General features: G+C 42.6%; 1 protein-coding gene across 4 annotated transcripts in view; it reads left to right on the forward strand.

Moving 5' to 3' along the window:
- Positions 1-19,466, forward strand: part of Ano2 (anoctamin 2) — a 341,107-nt gene that overhangs the window by 73,354 nt on the left and 248,287 nt on the right. For all 4 annotated transcript variants that reach the window (XM_028754440.1, XM_028754441.1, XM_028754443.1 and 1 more), the window contains one exon: positions 11,153-11,251. In XM_028754440.1, coding sequence (XP_028610273.1) covers positions 11,153-11,251 — 99 coding nt within the window. The remainder of the gene's footprint in view (positions 1-11,152; positions 11,252-19,466) is intronic.

A 19,466-nucleotide genomic window follows, 5' to 3' on the forward strand; every position in this document is an offset into this window, starting at 1 on the left:
CCACCCATCCATCCATCCATCCATCCATCCATCCATCCATCCATCCATCCATCTACCCATCCACCCATCCATCCATCTACTCACCCATCCATCCATCCATCCATCCACCCACCCACCCACCCACCCATCCATCCATCCATCCATCCACCCACCAATGAACAAAACAGCATTCACAAAAATTAAAATTAAAACACCAAAGCTGCAAAGCAAAATATTTCAATGGAAACACAAGAGGATATTTAGAGAAAGTTCTGACAGTCCTTGGTGGCTGAAAAGAAGATGACACATTATTGAGTGGCCATTAGTCACCCTGTCACCCCTTTCACCAGTCATCCACCTGCCTCATGTATTCACTGTCATTTATCTGGTTTCCAAGGAGATGACGGCCTATGGGCTTTGTGTGCCCTGAACTCTTGAAGCATTTCTGAGGCTGGAAAATTCTTGTTTAATTAAATTATTTGGGGGATGATTGAATCAAGGAAAATAGTGAAGATATATTCCTTGGATAATACTCCAAGAATAAGGGAGTCATGACTAAAGGAAGGCTGGGACATGTCTTTGGAGGAGTTCATGATAATATGAGGAGAGAGGAAGGGCATCACAACATAAGAATCATGTAAACATCAAATTGGGATAAAATTAGGTGTGGGAAGACTTTTAGGGTCATATGACAAGTTTGTCAGTGCCTAAAAATGTTTCTTTCTCTGTTTGGGATATTTTCCAATTGATCAAGAAAATAGAGGTCAGAAAAATCATGTGTTCTCTTTCACATACAGATCTAGACTTCTAATGTTTGTAATTAAGGGAGCATTACAACAGGTTTATGTTGTGAACATAGATGTGAGACCATGAGAGGGGCATGAAGGCTGTTAAGAAAGAAGGGGAGGTCACCAGCATGAGATATTTGAAGGTTATACCTTCTTCCATCCTCTTCCCTTTCCTCTCTGCTTCCTGGCCCACTAGGATGGGAACAGACTCTGTAACATGCTCCTGTCTTTGTGAACCCAGCTGCTCTGCCTAGTCTTCCCTGAGATGATGGACACAGTGATCCAAATATAACTAGTATACGAATGCCTCAAGATTTGATAGTGGTTAACTTAGTGGCACTTGCTGGTGATCCATGGGCTGACTTTATACTTTATTGTCCCATCTGGGACAGTTTTGAAAATGTTCTAATGTTACACTAGGTGGGACGAGGCAAGACAAACAATGGGGACTATCATGGACCAACCAGAACTTACTAGTCATTAGCAGTTTGTGCATCTCACCCTCCATCCTCTACTCTCTATGTGCTTTCCATCACATGGGTGGCGATATGCTCCCACTGTCTGGTGGGAGTATTGATAGGAAGGTGATCATTTTGTTGAGAATTTGGAGTCTATAACATTTGATTCTACTTGCTGGATGTTAGTTGTCCAAAAATACTTTTGCTGCGACAGATTAGAAAGAACTTCATGCATTTTTTTCCTCTCATGATTTATCAATGACCTTTACTCTTCCACTTGGGAACAGTCATCATGCCTGAACCCTGGTCCTTAGTCTACTGGCTTTTCTTGAATTCGGGAAAGGGCTTGTGCTTTTTTCTAGCATCATTAAGAATTCTGGATCATTTTTGTCGATAGAAGCTTCATCTCTGGCCACCAGATTCTTATGGAATATTATACAAATTGCCCAAATAAGTCTTCTCTCTTACATTCACCCTTCCTTAGGCAGAACTCTGTGGAATGGCTATTGCTACAATGGGTTTAGCTGTGGTTTTCCTCATCATGAGATTCCCAAAGATGTCAAAAGAAAATGTCTTTGGCCCAAGGGACAATGACACATTCTACACTCTGGCTACCAGATATGCTTTTGAGTTTACACTTTAAAGTCTCATTATATGCAAATTTTATGATATAGTTTATACTTTATAGTTTATAGAATACCTAGATGCTGTTAAACGCATCTGAGTATCAGCTAGTATGAATGATTATTGACTTTTGAATATTTATTGATTAAAAATGAACATCAAGTTGTGATATATGAAACAATTATTTTTAATAAAAATAAATAAAACATCAAAGTAAATGTTTATATAATATAAATAGCATTTTTGGATGACTAGGGATATTGAAGATTTTTAAAATACTTATTGACCACTTGTGATTTTGAGAACTATTATTTTATTAGCCCCTTTGTTGATGGGCAGTTTTGTTTTCATGTTGCTGAATTTTTTCAGTTTGTTGTAAATTCTGGATATTAGCTTCCTACCTGAAGAACAGCTGGTAAAGGTTTTCTTCCCACTCTATAGGCTACCTGTTCTCTCTGCTGATAATTCCTTCTACTTTATAGCTGCTCATTTCACGCAGCCCAGCACTGTGTGTGTGTGAGTGTGTGCGTGTGCGTGTGCGTGTGTGTGTGTGTGTGTTGAGTCTTAGGAATAATTCCTGTTCTACTGAAGTTTAGAAAGATACCTGATGTCTTGAAGTTTTCTTGGACATGTCTTATGTTTTCTCCTATCAGTTTCAGTTTTCAGGTTTTAGACTAGGTTTGTGGGTGCACTTTGAATTGATTTTTTACAAGGTGAAAAGATATGGATCTGATTTCATTCTTTTGTAGCTGCCTATCCAGTTTTGACAGCACTATTTGTTGAGTAGGCTATCTTTTTTCCACCATGTTTTTGGTACCTTTGTCAAAAATTAGGTGGCTATAACTTTGTTGGTTTAAAAATAATTTAAGAGAAAAAAAGATAACTTTTTTTTTTACAAATGACATCTTTTTTTTTATTGGATGTTTTATTTACATTTCATATGTTATCCCCTTACCCCATTTCCACCCACCCCGCCCAGGAACTCCCTATCCCATTACCCCTCCTCCTGCTTCTCTGCGGATGTGCCCCTACATACCCCCCCACTCCCACCTCCCCACCCTCAAATTCCCATCCCTTGGGGCATCCAGCCTTCATGAGACCGAGGATCTCTTCTCCCACCTATTCCCGACAGGGCCATCCTCCCTTACATATAAAGCTGGAGCCATGGATCCCTCCCTAAGTGCTCCCAGGCTGGTGGTTTAGACCCTGGGATCTCTGGTTGGTTGGTATTGTTGCTCTCCTCATGGGGCTGCAAACCATTTCAGCTCCTACATTTTAATAAAATATTTTTAAAGCAAAGAAAGAGTTTATGGCATTATTTTACATTTTAAAAATATAGTTTCCTTCTAGCTCTATTGAGTGATAACAGGTATATAGCTAATTTCTCAAATATAATTGGTTGTGTTTTAATAAGGTCACATACCTGGGAAACAATCACGAATTAATGAACATATCTATCATCAACATTTCTACATCTCTCTTTTAAATGGCTTCCATTCTTGCCATCAAGTGGTATTATTATATTACAATTATTCAAACATTGCTTCTTAATTTCAACTATGGAAGCATGTCCAAAATTATGTAGTTGATGAGGGGCAGAGAGAGATACAGTGTCCAATGCCAGGTCCTCAGGTCCTACTATCTGCAGCCTTCTCATGAGCTGTTTCTACATGGGAACATTCTTCACTTCTTCCAGATGCATGGTTTCTGAGGCAGAATGAAACCCTTGGTGTGGTGGAGGCTCTGACGCCTGCTTGCTAGATGTCACTCGTGTCTTGTTTTCAGTTGGGCTTTGAGTGATGCTTCCAGGTAGCTTCTGTATGGGGTGCACTGATCCGTCCTGTAGAGGGCAGACTCTGGTGACAAGTTGAGAGGTCATGTCTGTGTTCCTGCTCATTTGGGTGCTCAGAAATATAACAAGAGTGACTTGAATTTCACTTCTTTATGGCTCGACAGTGTTGCCTTCAAAGTTTAGTTAGGGACTAGATAAAGACTTTTATATAATAAAGGACATGCAGCTGGCCCTTTGCGTGTTTGGGGCAGGGTTTGGTGGGCGTTTGGATATGCCTTCCAGCTTTGATGAATGATCACTGACCATCTTTACCTAGGCCTGCAAAAGTCAGAGTTGGAGAGATGTTCCTAGCTGTCACCCATAAGCTCTGAGGAAGACAAGGTCTCATTTTTCTTCATCTAGTCATGGAATTCTTCCCTTGCTTAATGCCATGTTGTAGAGTCTCTGGGATGTCCAGAGCTGCAGTGAAATTAGTTAGAACAATGATATGGTTAGATGTTGGAATTCCTCAAGGACATCACTTGTGGAATGTGTCTTAAAGTGATTCTGCTCTTGGGAATCACGAAGGAATCATCTCAGGGAATCATCTCTTGGGAATCATCTCAGGAACGTTGGGAGTGTCCTGTCCCAGGACTATATCCCACTTCTAAGACCACTATGATGGCTGTGTAAGAACAGTCTCAACACTGGATCACAGAGCTCTTCCGTCTGAACATTAACAATGATAATCTCAGAATCTGGGGTCCCTGGGGGTTCTCTTCACTATGGAGCCTGTCCCTCCTCTGTCCCCCTCCAATTCCTCCATGTTTCTGTTCCCACCCTTCCTCTGGCAGCCCTCTTCTTGGGTCATGATGTGTTGCAGCTGATGTTCTCGGCTCATAGAATGGCCTGGGACCAGAGTACACCGAGGCCTCTGGGGTCAGCGGTGAGGTGGTTTGGCAGGACTGTGGGGAAGGAATCTCATGGAGTATCAATTTCCAGTGTTTGGCTGGAGCTGCATCCCATTCGCTCTCGTCTCTCTAGAGGGAAGATGTGGTCTTGCGAAGCCACATGGAATTGTTGGATAACAACAAGAAGACATAAACAATCGGTACATTCTCCCCAGGAGTTTGGAGAAGCAGCTAGGAAGCAGGAGAGAGGTGGCTGGAGTAGAGGCAAGACTACCTTAGATCTGTATGCTTCTACCCCCAATGACTGATGCCTTGTGAAGGGAAGAGATCAGGATGGCTTGAGCTCATAGGTAATGAAGAAAGACCCCAGGGCCTGGAAACATGCATTTCTAACCTGGTCTACTACTACCTACCCATACCTATTATTCAGCCTATGGTGCTCAGTGTCTATAATTGCTCCTGAGGGAATGTTTGTCAGAGATCTTTGGAGGTCTCTCTGACTCCAGAGTCTTGTGACCACTTGGATTCTTTCTGGTGAAATGTCTCTTTGTTTGCTTTTTCATAGCTGGCTCCTGGGTTCATGAGCTTTCAGCATGGGTATGTTGAATAGTGTCATGGCCCTCTGATCTTTGGCAAGTAAACGTGCCCCAAACTCTTACATGATAAAGCTCTTTTATTATTCAGAGTATCCCTGATTCTTCTACTTAACACTATGGTATGCTTATTAGCTCATGAGGCTGTGTGTTCACAGATACATGCAGTTTAAGTCCAATTTAGGTTGGGTTTCATGAGTGCTGGAGTATGTGCCAATGCTTCTAGGAGAGGGAACGGAGATCTGCATATGCAATGGGGACCAGAGGTTCCCAGCAGAAATGGAAAAGCCCTTCAGGGCTCTTACAAGGCTCAAGAGCAGGTGCAAACGTGAATGACTTTACTTGCTGGCATAAGAGAAACATTCAGGAAATACATGTAAGGACAATTGAATTATCTCGCCCAAACAATTAGATTTGTACTGTTTTGGCCAAAGATCACCAATTACTTTCTGGACTGTGGTTCTCAGTTTTCAGAGAGTAGTCATAGGACTAAACTACAATGGGCTATTTTTGTGTATATTGAAATCAAAGAAAATATTCTCTGAGCATTTGCTCTGTGCCAGGCACTCTGATGGTTTTGAAGAAAGAGCAATCAATAAGGTGCATTTTGTCTCCATGAAATTGGAGCACTAGCCTGAAAGGCAGATCTTACCAATATTACAAATGGTGGGCACAGAACTATGAAGGAAAGGGGACAGAGTAATACAGGTCAAAGCAAGAGACTAAACATAATCCAGGGCCACAGAACAGCTCATGAGGAAGAGGTGCGCAAGCTGAACCCATCATAGGAGCTGGCTGGGTATGAGAGTATGAGGAAAACTTAGAACGGAGGAGATTAAGCACAAGGAACTTCTGAGATGGGAAGATGGCTGGAGAATGGTCAATGTTCTGATTCAGGAAGTTGGATGGAGCTTGTCAAATACCAATGAGTAGAAGTGTGTAGCTGAAGTATGAGGAGTATGAGGAGGAGTGTGAAGAGGAATGTGAGGAGGAGTATGAGGAGTAGTGTGAGGAGGAGTGTGAGGAGGAGTATGAGGAAGAGTGTGAGGAGGAGTCTGAAGAGGAGGAGGAAGAGAGAAGGAGGCATAGTACCTTAAATCAGGGCCCCTCAAACTTTCTTCACCAGAGATCCTTTACCCCCCAAATTTTGTGTGACCTTGGATATACTGGATACATACATTTTGTGTGTGTGTGTGTATGTTATTGTTCATTTTTACATGAAGAATTTTACATAAAGAATTAAATCTTAAATCTTAACTGACTATTTGGTGCTGTAGGGCGTAGAACATCTTCAACATTTTTCAGAGTTGATAATCAGCAATGCTGAGAACATCACTTCATATAAATATGTGGTACAAAATAGCAGAAGTGTATTTAAGATCATTTTAGAAATTACTGGAAACCCTGTCCTGATCCCAAGTCAAAATTCATTTAGTGGACTGTAGATGAAAGTCAAATCGGCATTGCACATACTAACATAGTACATTCCAAAGATATACTAATTTGATTCCTTATAGGCTGAGGATAATATTAAAATTCTTTGTTTTCCATGGTGAAGCCATTTTGTTTATATAAGAACAGAAAATTGGGTATACATAGAAAAAAAAATCTACTGCCTTTCCCCTAATTAAACCAAACCAACCAACCAACCAACCAACCAACCAACCAACCATGAGTTTCCAGTCCCAGTGAGGTGATTTGGTTAGCACTTGTTGACGCTGTGTGGGGCATTGACACATGATGCAAAGTGCACATGTTGTGTGCTTAGAACCAAGATTTTGGTGAATTCCTGTGGTGCATCTCAGGCGAATACGTCTCAGACTTATTACCTGACTGATTTTGAATTAAGTTTTGGCCCCTATACATCCAGAAATATTTTACCCGTGCATGCAATTTTAATAACTCCCACATTCAGACAAGGCAATCTACATTTAGTCATGCCACACCACGTGGGCTCCACAACCCACAGTTGAATAAGCTGGATTTTAACTGACTGCTTTGTGAACCCAGCTCTTGGCTGTGTGCTTAGTGGTGGGAACATCTGGGAACGGATAACAGAAGTTCAAAAAAGACTGATAACCTTTGGGGAGACAATTCACACCCTAGGGCCTTCTTATACTATCTCTTTCTTCTGTTGATCACCATGTTCTATGTTACAGTGCATTTTATGGGAACTGTAATGCTAGTTGTCTGGTTTGGTTTTGGGAGCCCCTCCAGACGAAAGTTTAGTTATAAAATCTCGTAGGGGTGGGTAAGATGGCAAATGTCTTACACTCTATGTCAACTTTCACATGTGTTTCTGAAAGTCAAGTGTTCTGACCCTGTTCTCAAATTCTGCAGATACTTTCTGCCTTGGGTCTGTGAGTTCCTTTATGGCACAAGGGATATTTTAAAAATCCTGCAGATATTTTTTAAAATGCAAAGCATAACAGAAACAGGATTACTGATTCACAATTTTAATCTAACAGAGACCAGTTTTTCCCAGTGGGGACTCACTGTTGTATGTAATGCCGTATGAAGTTCTTGAGGAATAGAAAAGACAAGCTGGATATGGTCCCTGCAGCTAAGTAGCAGACCTGTTATCTGGGTGGAGCCTAGTAAAGGCTGATATTCATGGAACATTCTCAAACAAGATACACTGGAAGTGAATTGCCTTAACTTAATTGTCTTAACTCGTCAATGTTCTGAAGTGTTTTTAACTCTCCTTATTATTTTGGAGAAACTGAGTCTCCTTTGCTTAAGTGACTTACTGGCTCAGGTCCCCACCGCTGTAAAATCTGGGTTCAAACCTCCATCTGTTAGAATGGAAGCTCAAGTTCCTCATATCCTTCTATGCTGCCTCCAAAGATCCCAAGTTCCCAAACAGTGAAACAGGCAACACATAGGACCAGAATACAAGAATCATTTTGTTGTTACTGTTGTTGGTTTTAAGTTTAATGCATGTTAACCTCCAATTTTAGATTGCTGGGTCAGTGGGACTGTGCTTGGCTGGTGGTTTTCCTGTATTTGTTTTTCTTCAGAAGAGCAATGAGGCACAGCAGCTAACACTCCATGTCAGCCCAGATGCTCCTCTCCTTATAGGAAGGTGACAGTACTTTATGACATGGAAGGATCATGAGAACTGGCTGTTCACACCGAAAAAAAAAAAAAAAACAAAAAACAACAACCCCACATCCCAGCTCTGACATTCATTTCAAGCAAGTTCTATTTGGAGAAAACAGAAAAGCAGAATGCTTCATCGGAGAAAGTTGACATTCTTATTGAGAAATGTTGGTGTAAGGCTGGGCTTCGAAAGGCAGAGCCTCTAACCCTCTAAAATCATAGCACCCAAACAAGGTAGAATTTTGTCTTTCTCATAAAGATGCAGGGACAGCCTCAGACCCAGATTCTCTGTTAATTGTTTGATGTTACTGGTCTGGATTTTGACCTCAAGGTCTGAGATACAACCTTGTATCCAGGCAACAGATATGAGGAGGAAAGAAGATGAAGAGTCAAAGGTACCTATTGCTGTCTTTGAAGAAGGCTGCTGGAAGCTGCCTCTTTGTAACACATTCACCATGTTGGCTGGCAATTACCAAAATTCCGGTAACGCCTCACTGCAAAGGACATATAGTCTTGATCCTAGAGGACCATCTGCTCTGTGAAAAATGAAGAAAATGAGAATGACCATCTGGGGACAGCTAGCAGTCTGCCACCACGACTATGGAATTTGGCCTTTGCTCCCCCAACCACTTCTCAAACTTTGAACATCTGTACCCACTTAGTGGACATTTGGAACCAGACCAAGACACAATGTCTCAATAAAGTTAAAAAGACATTTGTCTCAATTCTGAAATAAAGACAAAGCACAAGATTTTAGAATTAATGATATCTTGATTCCATCTGAGTGTGAGGGATGGTGCTTCTTGCCACCTTTCATCAACCACATCTTTTTGGGGGGCCACAATAGAGAGTGGACTACGGAGGGCAATCCTGCAGATGGTTCCTTCTCTTACTTATGAATTTCACTGAGTAAAAGCTCAAGTTACAGTCAGAAAGAGCAGCAAGTGATCAATGACACTGTCTAGTCATCCTGGATATTCCAACCAGAGATGGAAGTGGAAACCTGAGAAAAATTTTTTTTTTAACCGAAGGACACTCCCCTAACTGTGTCAGAACCTTGCTGTATGTAGGATCTGCAAAGTTGAGTGTCTATTGAAGGTGTGCCATGAGATTCCTTATGTGTCTCTGATTTGATTGTGTATTGATTGACAGGTAATTTCAGCCAATAACAATGCATGTCTCACTCCATTGATTAGAGTCAGTGAGAGCAAACACTTCCTGGTTTGGGAAATTATTTTCTCACACTTAATTCTTTTTGTAATGGACAAAATTTGAATCTTCCTTGTTTGGTTTCTAAAATAGAGACAGTCACAGGACCTACCTTTCTGGCTCAGTTTTCATTCTTCTACCTTGCGAATGATGAGCTTTCATTCTTGAAGTGTTAGATTCTGGAAACCTGAATTACTAAAATAAACACGTGTCCTTGTGTGCATGCCTCTGTGTGTGTGTGTGTGTACTGGACCTACCATTTAAAAATTAGAAATAATCTTCCTTTGCACCATGAGTGCTCTACTGTGTCTTTATTTCATAAATGTGTGAGTGCTTTCATAGTCCCTGGGGGAAAGCGGTCCCTTCCACATGCCTGCTTGTTTCTCTTGCACACTGGAAAGGAACAGTTGGGGTCATGAGTTCATGGCTTCTGCTGTTATCTTTAACACTAAACCCAGATCCTAGGGCATTATCACTGAACAACAGTGGTTTTCTGTAAATGAACCTGGGGGATGATTTTCAATAGGAGCCCCTGCGTATGTGGACTGTGCAGCGTCTTCTCAGCATGACCACATATACCTTGTTTCACACAGTATATATTTGTTCAACACAACAATCTTCACTTCTAGTGCATGGGTGTCTAGGTGTGAATGGAAACTGTCTCTACCCAGCAATTTCTAGAGAGAATTACTGGAACACAACCCCTACTCTGTACCCCAGTGGCTTTATTGTAAATGGTACATTTGCTGCCTCATGGTACAATGTTTCTACGTAATTTCCAATAGTCATTTGGTGAAGACATTAATAACCAACACATTCCACTTTCTGTATTTGAACTTTTCTTTTTTGGAGTATTTTAAAAGCATCCTGAATAGGGTTTTTTGTTTGTTTGTTTGTTTTGTTTTGTTTGTTTTTTTATCAGATTATACTGCTCAACTTTGGTCCTCTTTCACTCTTTGGTGACAAAATTAATGAATATCCCAAAGAATTTATTATTTGTGTTTTCTTTGAAGATGAGGTCAAATCTCAGCTGCAGCCCGGCAAGTATTTATTTCAGACATGGTGACCAAGGCCATGTAGATTGCTGACTTATCCTAACTTTACGATCACTGCATCTTCTTTCCTTTTGAGGGACATCCCTGTTGTCCTGGGATGCAGATTCAGGTTGTGTTCACACTGGACCTTGCTTAGGATTGATGTGCTGACATTATTTTGAGCGGGACATTTGCACTGCTGTCTGTGTCACCTGCTCTGAGGCTTGAGTGGTCACTTCTGTGATTTGGGGCAACCACTTAGCACACTGGTAGAACAGAAGCACAAATTGGACCAGTGAACAACAGAATCTGGAGACAAACTGGTCTGTTCATTGAATGCCAGCAGTGGTTAGCTGTCCAGCTGTTACTGCATTTTGGGGATTTCCTTGGAAATCATAGCTGTATAATTTTCAGATCTGTAAACAAAATTATTTTATTTTTCCCATGAAGCCACCAGTCTCCATGTACTACCCTGTAGGAGCCCAGACACTTTGGAATCACAGTGTATCTGGAACACAGTGGAGAAGTTGGTATGGGTGTGAGACTGGCTCCTAAGGACATTTAAAGGGAACAGAAGTCCCAAACTGAAGGAACAAGAAGGCTGGGCTTCTAGAGCAGCGAATGAAGAGTTTTAGCTGTGTTCTTACAAGTGTCTCTATTTCTTTCCTTTTTGTACCTTACAGAGCAAAAGCCAGGGATCTGTCTTTGTCCGGATCCACGCCCCATGGCAGGTGCTGGCCAGGGAAGCAGAGTTCTTGAAGATCAAAGTCCCCACCAAGAAAGTATGCACTTGTTGTTTCTCCGGGATTCTGGGCCTCCTGAGGGCTGCATGTGGATGACTTGGGATCTGGGCCAGGTGGATGTGGCTTTTTTTGGAGTTGAAGTCAAATTTGTCTCCCCAGGGATGCTAAGTATGTGCCCATGGGGTGGGTGGGACAGAGAAGAACTGGTGTCTGTCTGTCTGTCTGTCTGTCTGTCTGTCTGTCTGTCACCTGGGCTGTGCTGTCTGGAAAGCCAAACATCTTATCTTTTTTCCCATTGTGCCTCCATTGCTGTTGTTCTTGAAGGTCTAGAACCATCAGGCATTTCTCTGTAGTGAACCTGGCAAGGGGATCCGACAGAGAGGTGGGAGAGAAAAACAGCACCAAGAACGCTATGTGCACACTGCTGCTGTCAAATGGTGGCCTTTGGTCCTCCATAAATTAGGAGGGTCTTCAACACGGGGGTAGATTGAAACCATGTGGGAAGTGTTCTCACAAGCTCCGTACCTGTGTCCCACCTGGAGATTACGGTTCACTTGGTTGGTGTGGAGTGAGGCTCTGGGACCAGGGCCGTGGAAGAGTCATCCCCAGGAGGTTGTGCCGTGTGGGCTGGGCGCCTCACAGTTGAGATGGTGTGGGAGGCAGAACAGCGTATGAACAATTGAAAAAAATCTCCCCAGTGAATTTTCAACTGCTATGTCTCCTTGTACAACAAAATCCAGCAAATAGCTCTTGGGAGAAGAGAATTATTTGTTTCTAAATTTCCCATTCCTTCTCCTTGGGCATTTTAGGAGAAAAAGTGGGACTGCACTCTGACCTTCTGTGATGTGTCTCTGGGAGGGTACTAGGACAGGGTGGTTGTGTTAGTCATGTGTGATTTGTGGGTACGATCTCTCTCTTTGTGTGTTTCTGCCCCCATACAGCGCTGTTTCACAAATGGTGACTTGTTTTTGTAGAGATCGTGATTCTCATCCTAAGAAGCGTTCTATCTCCCTGTCAGGAGCAGAACTCCCTAATCTGCTGCCTCTCAGCAGTGCTGTCCCCATCTCCCCATCTCATTCCCACCATTGAGAACATCCTTAGAGCCAGTAATATCATCTTATAACTGTGCTTGAACCGTCTTCACTTCCAACAGGTCTACTGCCTGTCAAAAATCATTCACCAAATGTCAGTATGTGTTTGAGCCAACAGGAATTCCCCCTCTTCAAGAAGAATAGAGTCTATAGATTCTGTTCTCATAATTTATTAAGCTAGACTAACAAAGGTCCATTAAATAGTAAACAAACACAGATATGAGTTTACTTATAAGTATTTCTGATAAAACACCATTTTGCAGGAGCCACATGTTTGAAATAGTCACACTATTTTATTGGTTATTTATTCACTTATTCAGGACACTGAGAATCTCGCTCTGTACCCCATGCCAGCCTCAGACTTTCACACTTCCTATCTCAGATGCCCAAGTGCTAAGACTGCAGGCGTGTGCCATCATACCCAGCTTCTCCCACAGATACTGTCTCCATATTGCTACGTTCTTTATTCTCTGGATTAGTCGTCTTGTTTCTAATACCACTGATATAAATCCATGTGCCATCTTTGTTCAGAATGCCACTGTTCCCAGCTGATGTATGTCTGGTCTCTTAGCAATACAACCCATGCCTCAGTTTGGGGGTAGAAGTTTCTAGTTCTTTCTAGTAGGATTCTACCTTGCCCAACTCTATTCACCTCTCTTGTCCCTTTTCTTTGGTTTAGTTGAACAGCTGATGTTGTCTTCACCCCATCCTAAGTGTCTCTTGCTCTCTGTTTTCATCTTTACTGCCTGGTGTTTGGGAAGAAGGTGAGCAAATCTCTACTCGGACACTACGATCCTCATGGTTGAGAACTTAGAGATCTGGAGAACCGAGTACCATTCTCTGCATCCCCAGTGTACTGCCTGGCTTTCTTCTTGGCTCTCCTCCCAACCGGCCTGCTCTCTCATGCTGTCTCTCCACCAGCTACCTTCTCTCTTCTCTGTCCTTTGCACCATCAGCCATTCCTTAACGCTTTGGTTTTTCTGCCACCTTGACTCCTCCTGTCCAGACAACCTCCATGTCACCCCTGCTTCCTATCCTCTTTGTCACAACACTGTATTTTCCCAGCTTTGTAAGTTAGCTTCATGTAAATGACATGTCTGTCTCCTCCTGTGCTGCAGCTCCCATATAGTGGCCATTTGGTAGCTGCTATATGCATGTGTTGTACAGACAGGACTTGAGTTTGTAGATGAGTTGACCTGCACATGCCATATTTCGAAGCATCCATCTTTGCGGATTTTCCTTTTCATTTGAACAGTTCAAGGCATTAGACATTATACTACACAAGTCCCAAGAACAGACATGAAGCCTGGAGTTTTTACTCATTTACTGTGTGATTTGAGGATGTTGCTTCCTCGTTCAGAGCTTCAGTTTTCCCGTCTATGATTCAGGCATAATATTGCCCACTGTTAATTTCTTAGTGGGTGATTTTAAGAACCTGGTTCTTAAAGGGTGGTATGGAAATGCAAAAGTTTGTTCTTGAGTCTTTTTTGTTTGTTTGTTTTGAACCATTTTTCTGTGTTTTCTTAAGTCCTAGCACCAAATAAGCTTCCTTCCTGACCCAACAGGCAGCCAGCACTGATGCACTTCCTACTGTGTGGAGTCTTTAGAGAGCCTTGGGGCTACAGAGCAGCCTAGGCCCTGGTAAGCCCAGAGCAGGACCCAGGGCAACAGAAAGTGTGCATAGAACCAGGCAGAAGGCAGCTGTTGAAGCCCAACTATTGAGATCAGTTGTAGGCTATCTGCAGAACAGAGTATAGCTCTGCCTGGAAAGTTGGGGGTTGGGGTCTGGGTGAGGCTGTGACTGCTTCTCCAGGCTGTACAGATAACCAAAACCACTTTCTCCTAGCATTTCCCAGACTCCACACAGGTGGAAGGTTCTGGCATCTGTCTGTGGGTTCAGCCACATGGCCCCTGCTGTTCTCCATATTCATAGCATTTGGGGCCTTGTAGTTGGCCTCACAGGGGGGTCTTCCAAGCAGATGAGGAGGATATAATTTGTGCTGGGTAGGATGCATGTGTTTGTAAAAATTAATCAGAGACTCTGATCCCAAGGCTGGGGGTAGGATAAATCCAGTTCCTGTAGTAACCGAGGGCTGGGGGTAGGATAAATCCAGTTCCTGCAGTAACGGAGGGCTGAGGATCGGGGAAGAGGAGACAGAACAGTCTATTGGAGGGCCAGTATTGTTCCTTTTAAAAATGGGTCTGGAAAGTGACTAAAATGAGAATAATCCACATTTACAGAGAGCCACATCCTGTGGGTGGTGGGGATGTGGAGGAAGAGCAAGGCATGGTATAAGATCTGTTAAGTGTCGTCCAGGTCGGTGAAGACTTGGATCATAACCCAGTAAGGTCCAGAGAGACCGGAAAGATGTGGAGGAAATCATGAAGTTGAGGTCTCAAACCTGCACAAATCCATTGTAATGTGTCCAGGGACTCAGAGTCCTGAGCACAAATATTAACCGGGAGGGGGAATCTTGGAAGGAAACATTTGTTTTCCAAAAACAACAACAGAAGGGCCTGCATTTTGTGAGGGACATTCAACAGGCGCACACAGGAGGAGGTAGGAAAGCTGGCCTTTGGCGCTGAACAGTCTAGGAAGATTTGAGATGAGTCAGGTTGGGGGCAGATGCCTTATCTCTTCTGCTTATTCTGGAGGTGGTGCTTCTAGATCTCAGTCAGCATCTAGGCCGTTTCCCCTCTACTTGCTAATATATGTGAGTGAATACCCCTTTTCTCATCCTGACGTTCACACTCCCCAAGCCTCTAGCAGAGACAAAGCTGGGGATAGATAGGTGTGTGTTTGTGTGTGTATATGTGTGTGTGTGTGTGTATGCATGATAATTGGGGCTTTTATAGGATTATTCTTGTCTATGAAATCATATCAATACAACTCAAGAGGACACCGAGCTGGGATGGGTGGATACCACTTTTGTCTGATCCATCAGCAGTTTGGTGGCTGTTGCTAGGAGATTGACGATTGATATTAAGGGGTCTCAGTGCTATGCCCCAGGAACCCGTAAGGACATCAGATTAAGTGTTCTTTGCATGTAAGGAGATAGTGTTAAGTCAGACTTTTTTTTTTTTAAACAAAGCAGGGTTAGAGATCTACATGCTTTCCATACATGAGTCTCCCTGTAGTGGAGGGCAGGTGTAGGTGCCAGCAAGTTATGGAAATGTCTGGCACAATGCTGCATGTCTCCATGACAATTGCCATCACTGTATGTTTCACAGCCATGAGTGTCAGGCTGCACAGTGGGCACTGGGTTGGGTTGCTTCTGTCTGCACTTTCCCTTTCCTCATCCTTCACAGTGAGCATCTGCAGCACTGTGGGAAATGGGCCCAGTCCATTCCTTCACCAGTGCAGTCAGGAGCCCAGATGCAGTCTGTGGAGAGGCAAGAACAGATGGCCATTAGACCATGGGAAGACTATGGCCCAGTGGGAAGGGAGATTGTGTTTCCTAGGGAGCGGGGTGTCTGCAACATGATGGTTCTGTGTTGGGTCTGCAGGGCCTTGTTTGGGGAAGCTTGTGGGAGGACTCACCACTCAGCAGGGCGAGCTGAGAGAACCTCTTCCAAGTGGAAGCAGGCATGTGACAGGTGTGACAAGGGAAAAAGTTCTACTCTGGGCTCTGCTGTCAGGTGTGAATCGATGACATGTCTTCTCAAAATGAAGTCGGAATTAGAGACTAGAAAGAAAAAGAATATGAATGGCTCATTTTACAACAAAACAACAAACAAACAAACGAACAAACGAAAAAGACTTATACATTCTGGGGCAAGTAGGGAAACTCAGGAAAAATAAAGATGATAGAAATCAAATCGAAACTAAAGATACCAGATGCAAATGAGACAGAGTTTCACACTGAGCTTCCTGGTGGCCAGAGCAACAAGAGCTGTGGCTCATGCCGTCTGCATGAGGAATTGTTTTGTTGCGGAGGTGGGAAGGACAAAGGTTTTATTTTTTTGAAAATTAAAAAAGAAATTTTAGTACCAAAGTATAACTTTCTTTAAAGGCTCTGAACAACATGTAAGAGAATAGGTTTTCAGTCACAAGTTTACATTTGAGGCCAGAATGACATTTAAAAAAAAAGACCTATATATTTAAATAAAAAAAAACATTGTGTGTTTGTGTGTTTGTGTGTGTGTGTGTGTGTGTGTGTGTGTGTGCATATAATGTGAGTGCAGTGTCAGTGGAGGCCAGAAGAGGATGTCATATGTGAGGATGTCATATGTCCTGGTCTGGAGTTTCATGTGGTTATAAATTTATAATCCAACATGGATGCTAGGAATTGAACTTGGGTCCTCTAGAAAAACAGCAAGCACTTCTAACTACTGAACCACCTCCCCAGCTCCTGGAATAACCTTTTCTTTCTTTTTTTTTTTTTTTAAAAAAAGTAATATTTTTGTTAATCCTTTGAGAATGTTATCCAATGTATGTCTTTGTTACAATTCTATTGCTGTGAAGAGAAACCATGACCTAGACAACTCAATGAGAAGAAAGCATTGACTGGGGGCTTGCTTTTAGTTTCAGAGGCTTAGTCTATGATCATTATGGTGGTAAGATTGAAACAGTAACTGAGAACTTTACAAACTGATCCACAGGCAGCAGGCAGACATGGACGCACGCATGCACTGGGCCTAGCATGAACTTTTGAAGCCTCAAAGTCCAATGACATAATTCTGCTAACAAGGCCACCCCTATTCCAACAAGACCACACCTCCTGATCCTAATCCTTTCAAACAGTTCTAGTCCCTGGTAACTAAGCTTTGAAGTACATAAGCCTATGGGAACCATTTTTATTCAAACCACCACAGTGTACTTTGGTCACCGTCACCCTCCTCGCTCCTACCCTACATTCTTCCAGGTCTATTCCCATCTCTCTACCTCCTCAGGATCTCCTCTAGTTTAATATCCCATCCAGCCCAGTTTGTACTTCCCATACACTCTTCATTGGGGCATAGTTAGCTTCCTGGGGTCCACATCCTTAAAGAAAACTAACTTTTCCTTCCCCAGAAGCCATTGGTCATTGGTAGCTCCTCAATAAGGGGGAAGTCTTGTCAATGCCTCCCCCTTTACACTAGTGTTGGCTGACGTGACCTGTGCAGGTAACCATTGCTGTTGTGAGTTCATGAGTGCAGTGGCCCTGCCATGGGCAGACGGCACTGCTCTACTCCAGTCCTTCCTGACTTTTGGCTCTTATGTTCATTTCCCCATCTTCTGCCATGCTCCCTGAGCCTGGTACAAATGGGAATGTGTGTGGGGTGTTATAGATATCCCTGGGGTGATCTGTGCGTGACCATTTCTTATACTGATTTTGGATAAAAATAGAGAATTTGATATTAAAAGTGTAGCTCAGGGAGGGCTTTACTGCAAAATCATTTAAGCACATTTCTGATAAGCTAATGACGTAATCGGTCTAATGGAGCCCACGTTTTGAAGTTCATGTTCATAAAACAGTATTTATTAAAGAATGATCCATTTCTGCCGTTTCCTAATAGAAATCACACGAATGCTATCAACATTTCATTTTTAAGTGTGAGAAACCCAGACTAAGCTTACATAATTCCAATTAAAAAAGAAAGAAGCCTGACAATTCAATTATCTTGAGTAGCCCCTTAGGAGGAAACTATTGACTCCGTTAAGCTTTTTACATGTTTGGGAATTGTTCTTAGATACTTATCACTGCCTCTCTAGGGACTTCTGGTTTGGCTAGCTGACTCCTCAAAGTCTTCCAGGATGTATTCTTTCTTCCAATCCCCACAACTCATGGTCTCTGTCCTGCTTCAGGGATTATACTTTTCTGGGAATTCAGAATGTCTTGCTTTTTGGTTATTCAGATATGAGTATTAGCTGGCGCTCCCTAGTAAAACAGGAGAGAAACAGAGAGAGAGATGGAGACACACTACAAGTTAGTTATGAAGACTGTGGGGGTCCCAAGGTCTACAGTCAGTAAGTTGGATACCCTGGATCCAATTGAGTAGTTCAAGCCTGAGAATCAGGAGAACATGTATACATACTGAACGTTGGCAGTGTCAAGACCCTAAAACTGACATTCAGTTTAATTCTAAGGGGAGAAGAAAATGATTGATATCCTAACTTAAGGTACTCAGGCAGGAGGAACCACCCTCATTTGTGAGAGAGGTTCCCTTTTCTATCTGGTTAGACCACATTAGGGAAGGCAACCTGCTATATATGCTCAGTCTACTGAGTCCATTTCTCACCTCATCTCCAAAGTTCCTTCACAAATATGTTCACAAAATTGTTGGACTAAATATCGGAACAGCCCACAGATCAGTCCAGTTGGCACATGAAATGAAACATCCCAAGACCTACATTTAAAATCCCTTAGGAGACTAGATCTTTGCAATAGAGCAAATACTGGTGTAGAAAAATACACACAAGTCCTGGCTTTGGATTCTGTGAATGTGGTCCATTTGGAAAATGGGTCTTCATGGATGTTATTAGCAAAGATCTCAGGTCATCCTGGTTCTGGCGTGAGCCCTAAATCCAGGGTGCTTAGCACAAGCAAACGTGGAACAGAGGTCGGCAGGGGAGAGGGCTACATGGGGGAGACAGAGTGATGCAGTCTATCAGGGAACACGTGCCGACATCAGAAGCTGGAAGAATCTTAAAATCAAGATGTGAAGTCACAAGTATAATTTCATGGACCAATGATTACATCAACTGAAATCTAAATATAAAATTTCTCCGTGCATTGGGTCAGTTGATGAGAGCTGGTGTGTATTATTTTGTATCACCTCACAATAGGAGTTGCTAAGTACTCATGTTAGCCCCATTTTGTAGATGAAGAAACTTAGTCTCAGCGAGGTTAATGATTTTATCCAAGGTCCTGTAGCTTGGAGAAGAGACCCAGGGACCCAAAATCATGTCTGCACAATTCTAAAGCCATGCTCTTATTCTATTTTCTGAAAACAACAACAACAAACAAGCAAACAAACCAACCCATCATTGAACCAGACTGTACAGTGTAGTCTGGAAGGGCACCTTTCAAGGTTTATTATGCAGAACAATACTGTTTCATTATAAAATGAGATATGATCTAACCTATTAAAGAAGCACTCGTCATTGAATTTTATCTGGCTAATTGAAGCTTGGAGAGGAGAACCAAGGAGAACCGTGGTTCTGTTGTGACCTACACTCT

The sequence above is a fragment of the Grammomys surdaster genome, unplaced genomic scaffold (assembly GCF_004785775.1).
Source record: "Grammomys surdaster isolate TR1022 unplaced genomic scaffold, NIH_TR_1.0 126013, whole genome shotgun sequence".
NCBI lineage: Eukaryota > Metazoa > Chordata > Mammalia > Rodentia > Muridae > Grammomys > Grammomys surdaster.